Genomic DNA, 8,288 nt, shown 5'->3' with positions numbered 1-8,288 from the left:
CACAGGCCAGTATTGACTTTCCCACCAATACCAAGAGTGCAAAGTTGTTATCAAGGCAAAGGGTTGCTACTTTGAAAAATCTCAAACATAAAACATATTTTGATTTGTTTAACAGTTTTTGGGTTACTACATGATTCCATGTGTTATTTCATGACTTCAAGTCTTCACTATTACAATGTAGAAAATAGTAAAAATAAAGAGAACCCCTTGAACGTGTAGGTGTGTCCAAACTTTTGACTGGTACTGTATGTATGTACAATGGTAAAATGTGTCTGAGTTATGATTTTAGAGAGTTTGTAATGAAATGTGCCTATGTATAGGAATGGTAAATTGTTGCAATACATTTGCATACTCATTAAAAAAAAAAAATATTCTTTCACATTTAACAGGAACGATATCAACATAATATTACTTTTATTAATGCCTGTTCCAGAATATAATATTTCGCATTTACATGATTTCCATCCTTGGAGGATGGAACCTCCATTTTGTGTCTTTCATGTCAGTCGCACCAGTCCCTCAGACTCCTGCGTAGGTGCCATTGTAGAAGAAAGGCCTGTCAGTCACACAGTGACCTACGACTTCTGGGGTCCATCTCTGGACCTTGGGCTTGCCCTCTTTGTCTTCCCGGACGATAATGGTAGTGCGGGACGTCAGAGAGGGGTCCGCGTCGAAAAAGTTGAAGGGACGCAGGAAGAAGCCCACGGCATTGCCGGGCGTCGCTGTATTGGGGATGTCCTCTGAGTGGGGCACATGCAGGAAGCCCACAGTCACCCAGGCAACCAGGTCCTACACAGGAGACAGGTTGATTGATTAATTGATTGATTGGATTTATTATTTAGTTATTATACAATCATAATGCCATCCAGGGTAGGGAAGATTCTATTTTGAGTCTGAGAATGAGTTGAGTTATTGGTAACAATAGGTCTCACCTGGTTGATGATGCTTTCATTGTTGCGGATGTAGTCCTCAAAAGACACCACCGGCTCCCAGGGGTCGTTCTGAGTGTAGATACTACTGCTGGTGGGCTCACTGTCCTTGTGTCTGGTCACAGCCAACGGGTATCTACATACAGAGGAAGATAAAGCCACTCTCACCAGTACACATCATATGTAGTGCACTTCAGACTGAATCCGAACTGTCTGAGAGTAGATGTCAGATGCTATAATAATCTGAAACCCTTGGCCATCGTTACAGATCACTGCATGCTTCGATAGAACTGGAGAGTTATTTTCTACCACGTTGCTGAATGCTTATTTCCTCCAAACAAAAACAATAACAAATGCGCCTGGGGCAGCAAGTGGTGCTGTTTTGCTTACCTCAGCTTTAAAGGGATACTACCCATACTACCCCACCATATGATTAGATGGTGCCAATCTTTCCAATTCATTTTTGGTAGTGGCCTGCAGATTTCCTCTGTCTACAGTGGGAACTACTCAACAGATGGTGTGGGATGAACTGACGTTGATTGAGGTATGAAAACATCTGATAAACTTTGATTTTCAGGGTGAACAGTCCCTTTAGCTGTGTGTTGTCATTACCTGGACCAGCTGATGCCGTTCTCCTCCATCCAGCACACTGTTGGCGTGGGAGTTGTACTGGATGCGGTAGCCCTTCTGGTGGCCCCACTTGTTCTTCTCGTTGGGGTTGTAGAAGTGCACGTAGCGGGGGAACTTCTTGCCGAAGCGGAAGGCAGCACCGCGTTCCGTCTGGTGCTGCGTCTTGACGAGCTTGGATTGGACGACGGAATGTTTATGGCTCCACGGGTTGGTGAAGTTCACATACTTCAGGTCCATCGACTCAAAGCTGTTCTCCCGACCTGGAGCGTTTGACAAAAGCAATCATATTAACGGTGTCAAGCAGGGTTGGGGTCAAGCAGGGTTGGGGTTAAGCAGGGTTGGGGTTAAGCAGGTGGGGGTCAAGCAGGGTTGGGGTTAAGCAGGGTTGGGGTTAAGCAGGGTTGGGGTCAAGCAGGGTTGGGGTCAAGCAGGGTTGGGGTTAAGCAGGGTTGGGGTCAAGCAGGGTTGGGGTCAAGTAGGGCTGGTGTTTGCAATTAACTCCATTTCAATTTCAAAAGAAGAATTGAGATGCAATAATTAATGCATTTAAAACCTCCTTGTATTGCCCTTTGTTAGGTTTAAATGCAGTGGACCTAGGCACTGAAGTAATGTTCTGATATTGCACAGACTAGGCATATCATTTCACATTTATCAGTTGTATTGCCCATGGCACATGATATAAAAGGTTATTTTGGGTTTCTCGTCAATGATTCATAACAATGGCTGACATAATCTCATGTTGTTTTATTTGGCTGGCAGCAACAATCATAAACCATCTAGGAGCAACACCCATAATGCAATGGTGGACCAAAGATCTAAAATATCTTCAAGAATTTGACGTACTTCCCTAGAAGTGTGTCAGATCAAACAGAGGCTAGAACACAAGCCTGTACGTGTGAACATTGTCACCTTCTTTCTTTGGTATTTTATTTCCTTTCTATTTTGAAAGTATACCAACCCATTTGTTATTATAAATTGCTGTATTTACATATAGACAGAACTTTGTAGCTTTACAGATAGATAATCAGCAACCATTCACAGCATTACAAAATGTGATTCCTGAATCCTGAATGACATAATCACACTACCAGATTGATAGAACAGAACTCACCAGCAATATCAAGGTCAACCTTGTAGTGGATGAGGTTACCCAGAACGTAGTTATACACCTTGGACCCGTAGTGTAGTCCGTTGGGCGTGAAGAAAGTGGCGTGGATGTAACCGGTGGCACTGACCCTGGACTCCATCACTGCGTTCTGATAGAAGAGGAAGTCCCAGATGTAGTTGTAGTTATAGACGGTGGAGGTGGTCCGAAGCACCAGCACGTGGTTCTCCAGACCCCCGAAAAAGTTGTAGCCCCCCTGGAAGTTATTGTTGAAGTGCCTCCTTAGAGGCATCCCCGTGGTCATCTCAAACACACACAGGGCATTCTTGTAATGTACAGGCTTGTCCGTATCGTAGTAATGGTACAGGTCTAGAAAGGTGGCGATTTCAGGGCAGTCGATGCCAGGCGCCAGCTCGTAGTCCAGGGTGCCCATGGCCCAGCCGGAGTCAATGTATTTGGTCTGCATGGCGGCGGGGGTGTCGCCTGAATAGAAGGCAATGGCCTCCTGGAGACTGACCTCGTAGGCGATGCGCTCTCCGTTGAAGCGCAGGTCGAAGATCTGGAGGCCGGCGGAGGAGCGGACTCGGAAGGCGAAGGACCAGCCGGCATATTCCACAAAGTTCCCATCCACATGGTAGCGAGGGCCTTGGGGCTCCACCAGCTTGGGCCCGTGGATGTCGGTGCGGGTGTTGCTGTGCCCACGGGGAATGTAAGTGGATTACAAGTCCTTGTCGTCATGGTCAGGAAGTTTGACTTTCTCCAGCGTTCCTTTCTCATATTGTTCTGCCAGTTCCTCCACCTTGTCAAAGTACTGGCCATTGTACCACACCTTCTCCACCATCCAGCGCTCAGGGTCCAGGTCTTTATGGTTCACCAGGACCTCAAAGCCCACAGGATGGATGAAGTAGCCCTCCACAAACTTCTGCAGCATAATCCAGGTCCTCCTCTCACCTGACTCCAAACCACGGGGTGCAATGTCAGAGAACGTCAGGCAGCGGTCGGTACAGTTGTGGAAGGAAAATCCCCCCGTGGTCTCAAACAGCACCTTGTGGACCTTGGCGGTGATTTTCTGCAAGATGTCGATGATGTGCGAGTACTCAGCCACTGTAATGGGCCGTGACTCAAACCGAATGGGCTTGTCTCCCTTGAAGGTCTTCTCCCTGTATGAAGTAGGGAAGGGAAGTGGACTCACGATGATCTCGGTGATATTGGGCTGGGACTGGTTCCCGAACTGCACCACCACCCTGGCCTGACGCGTGGGCTTGGCCTGGCCCCGGTCCAGGGCCCTCAGTGCCTTGTGCTTGCGGGGCAGGTGGAGCTCCATCAGCAGAATGCTATTCTTCTTCAGGGACTTGCCCCGGGCCGCTGTCAGACCCAACTCTGGCTTTCCTTGCAAGTTGTCCCGGACGTTGCGCATCTCATGGGGGGTCAGGTCGGCGAACATTGATGCCCCGTGGTGAGCCCACTCCCGACCACGGTCAGCTTCACACACGTCCAGAGTGAGTAGCAGCACCAGCAGACAGAAGCACCTCATGGCCATGTCTACTGAGACACAACTGGGAGAGAAGACAGACAGCCAGTGCAGAATGTGTTCTTATAGTCACCAACCCTGTTGTTTTTCCTGTTCGACCCTTGCACTTGAGCTATTAAGCTATTAAGCTATGTCTGACACTTATCTAATAAAAGCACTTGAGTAAACCCCTCTACTGATCTTATAGCATGCCTTCTCTGTTTCATCCAGTGCTTCATCCACTGAAAAGAAAAACATACTTTACAGCATATCTGGCATCCAGATACAGGCACATTCCCCCCATCCCCGTTCTCTCCACATCTCAAATGAAATCAAATCAAATGTATTTTTATATAGCCCTTCGTACATCAGCTGATATTCTCGAAGTGCTGTACAGAAACCCAGCCTAAAACCCCAAACAGCAAGCAAAGCATGTGAAAGAAGCACGGTGGCTAGGAAAAACTCCCTAGGAAAAACTCCCTAGAAAGGCCAAAAACCTAGGAAGAAACCTAGAGAGGAACCAGGCTATGAGGGGTGGCCAGTCCTCTTCTGGCTGTGCAGGGTGGATATTATAACAGAACATGGTCAAAATGTTAAAATGTTAAAATGTTCATAAATGACCAGCATGGTCAAATAATAATAATCATAGTAGTTGTCGAGGGTGCAACAAGCACGTCCGGTGAACAGGTCAGGGTTCCATAGCCGCAGGCAGAACAGTTGAAACTGGAGCAGCAGCACGGCCAGGTGGACTGGGGACAGCAAGGAGTATTCATACCAGGTAGTCCTGAGGCATGGTCCTAGGGCTCAGGTCCTCCGAGAGAAAGACAGAAAGAGAGAAAGAGAGAATTAGAGAGAGCATATTTAAATACACACAGGACACCGGATAAGACAAGAGAAATACTCCAGATGTAACAGACTGACCCTAGCCCCCCGACACATAAACTACTGCAGCATAAATACTGGAGGCTGAGACAGGAGGGATCAGAAGACACTGAGGCCCCATCCGATGATACCCCCGGACAGGGCCAAACAGGCAGGATATAACCCCACCCACTTTGCCAAAGCACAGCCCCCACACCACTAGAGGGATGTCTCCAACCACCAACTTACCGTCCTAAGACAAGGCCGAGTATAGCCCACAACGATCTCCGCCATGGCACAACCCAAGGGGGGGGGGCGCCAACCCAGACAGGAAGACCACGTCAGTGACTCAACCCACTCAAGTGACGCACCCCTCCCATGGACGGCATGGAAGAACACCAGTAGGCCAGTGACTCAGCCTCTGTAAAAGGGTTAGAGGCAGAGAATCCCAGTGGAAAGAGGGGAACCGGCAAGGCAGAGACAGCAAGGGCGGTTCGTTGCTCCAGCCTTTCCGTTCACCTTCACACTCCTGGGCCAGACTATACTTAATCATAGGACCTACTGAAGAGATAAGTCTTCAGTAAAGACTTAAAGGTTGAGACTGAGTCTGCGTCTCTCACATTGGTAGGCAGACCATTCCATAAAAATGGAGCTCTATAGGAGAAAGCCCTACCTCCAGCCGTTTGCTTAGAAATTCTAGGGACAATTAGGAGGCCTGCGTCTTGTGACCGTAGCGTACGTGTAGGTATGTACGGCAGGACCAAATCGGAAAGATAGGTAGGAGCAAGCCCATGTAATGCTTTGTAGGTTAGCAGTAAAACCTTGAAATCAGCCCTTGCCTTAACAGGAAGCCAGTGTAGGGAGGCTAACACTGGAGTAATATGATCAAATTTTTTGGTTCTAGTCAGGATTCTAGCAGCCGTATTTAGCACTAACTGAAGTTTATTTAGTGCTTTATCCGGGTAGCCAGAAAGTAGAGCATTGCAGTAGTCCAGCCTAGAAGTAACAAAAGCATGGATTAATTTTTCTGCGTCATTTTTGGACAGAAAATTTCTGATTTTTGCAATGTTACGTAGATGGAAAAAAGCTGTCCTTGAAACAGTCTTGATATGTTCTTCAAAAGAGAGATCAGGGTCCAGAGTAACGCCGAGGTCCTTCACAGTTTTATTTGAGACGACTGTACAACCATCCAGATTAATTGTCAGATTCAACAGAAGATCTCTTTGTTTCTTGGGACCTAGAACAAGCATCTCTGTTTTGTCCGAGTTTAAAAGTAGAAAGTTTGCAGCCATCCACTTCTTTATGTCTGAAACACAGGCTTCTAGCGAGGGCAATTTTGGGGCTTCACCATGTTTCATTGAAATGTACAGCTGTGTGTCGTCCGCATAGCAGTGAAATTTAACATTATGTTTTCGAATGACATCCCCAAGAGGTAAAATATATAGTGAAAACAATAGTGGTCCTAAAACGGAACCTTGAGGAACACCGAAATTTACAATTGATTTGTCAGAGGACAAACCATTCACAGAGACAAACTGATATCTTTCCGACAGATAAGATCTAAACCAGGCCAGAACTTGTCCATGTAGACCAATTTGGGTTTCCAATCTCTCCAAAAGAATGTGGTGATCGATGGTATCAAAAGCGGCACTAAGATCTAGGAGCACGAGGACAGATGCAGAGCCTCGGCCAATGCATGCCTTAGCAAAGAAACTGACCTACCTACGGTATATACTTCAAATGTTTAAGGGCACAGAGTGAAACAATGTTGCTTTATCCAGAACCAGAACAGCCCAAGCAGCGGAATCCTTCCCTTTGCAGCCCCGATGGAAGATGCCTTGTATGAAAACAGGGCTCAATGAACAGATGTTTATATATAACCTTCTCCTTGGCAGCGATGGAATGTGATTGGTCAACAAGGGATTGTAAAAGTGTTGAAATCTCAGGAGTACTGTATGAATAATTAATTCCACTGGTCTGCGTGTGAAGAGGCTCCCAGGCAAAATTAGAATCAGGTGGTTTTGAACTGATTCCATTAGTGTGGAATGCTGATGTCAATTTACTGTACCTAATAAGTCAAATATTTATCCTGGCAGAGGATAGTGGTTCATTACACGAGTAATGTTCCCCTAACATGCAGGAGGTCTGAGATACTCTAATGCTCATACAGAGTCTGGAAAATGAATGTAACACTTTCACTGTATGCTCATTAATGATTATTCAAACCACAATTGGTTTAAAACCTGTTGGGGATAGGGGGCAGTATTGAGAATTTTGAAAAAAATATGTGCCCATTTTTAACTGCCTCCTACACCAACTCAGAAGCTAGGATATGCATATTATTGTTCAGGTTTGGATAGAAAACACTCTGAATTTTCTAAAACTGTTTGAATGGTGTCTGTAAGTATAACAGAACTCATATGGCAGTCAAAACCCTGAAACAAATTCTGACAGGAAGTGGATACCTGATGTGTTGAATTACCTTTAAGCCTATGCCATTGAAACACACAGGGGCTTATTAATCGTTGAGCACTTCCTATGGCTTCCACTAGATATCACCAGTCTTTACAAAGTGGTTTGTCTTCTACTGTGAGAACTGACCGAACAAGAGCCTTGGAACAGTGGTGGCCGATAAGACTCTGGCGCGCGAGTTCATGTTGGGTACTCTCGTTCCAATACGTTTTAAAAGAGAATGCAATCGTCCGCCTTGAATATTATTCAAGTTCTGGTTGAAAAAGGCCCTAATGAGTTATGCTATACAACGTTTGACATGTTTGAACGAACGTAAATATTTTTTTGCCCCTCTTTCATGAAGACAAGTCCGGCGGGCGTAGTTCATGTGCTAACAACACGGAGCTTTTTGGACATAAATTATGAGCTTTTTCGAACAAAACTACATTCGTTATGGACCTGGGATTCCTGGAAGTGACATCTGATGAAGAGAATCAAAGGTAATGGATTATTTACATAGTATTTTCGATTTTAGATCTCTCCAACATGGCGGTTAGTCTGTATCGCAAAGCGTATTTTTCTGGGCGCAGTGCTCAGATTATTGCAAAGTGTGATTTCCCAGTAAGGTTATTTTTAAATCTGGCAATCCGGTTGCGTTCAAGAGATGTAAATCTATAATTCTTTGAATGACAATATAATATTTTACCAATGTTTTCGAATAGTAATTATTTAATTTGTTGTGCTGATTGACTGGCGGTATTGGAGGGAAAATATTTCCTCAACATCAACGCCATAGGAAAAC

General features: G+C 45.6%; 1 protein-coding gene across 1 annotated transcript; it reads right to left on the bottom strand.

Annotated features, from left to right (window-relative positions):
- Nucleotides 1-519: 519 nt before the first annotated feature.
- Nucleotides 520-4,129, bottom strand: LOC106579683 (amiloride-sensitive amine oxidase [copper-containing]-like). Its single transcript, XM_045701914.1, is given in 5 exon segments — nucleotides 520-789; nucleotides 933-1,065; nucleotides 1,542-1,574; nucleotides 1,576-1,819; nucleotides 2,671-4,129. Coding segments are annotated over 5 exon segments (2,118 nt in total). The 5' UTR covers nucleotides 4,109-4,129.
- Nucleotides 4,130-8,288: the final 4,159 nt, after the last annotated feature.

The sequence above is a fragment of the Salmo salar genome, chromosome ssa19, assembly GCF_905237065.1.
Source record: "Salmo salar chromosome ssa19, Ssal_v3.1, whole genome shotgun sequence".
In the NCBI taxonomy this organism is placed as follows: Eukaryota; Metazoa; Chordata; class Actinopteri; order Salmoniformes; family Salmonidae; genus Salmo; species Salmo salar.
The sequence above is the reverse complement of the archived record's forward strand: the minus strand, read 5'-3'. Positions and strand labels throughout refer to the sequence as shown.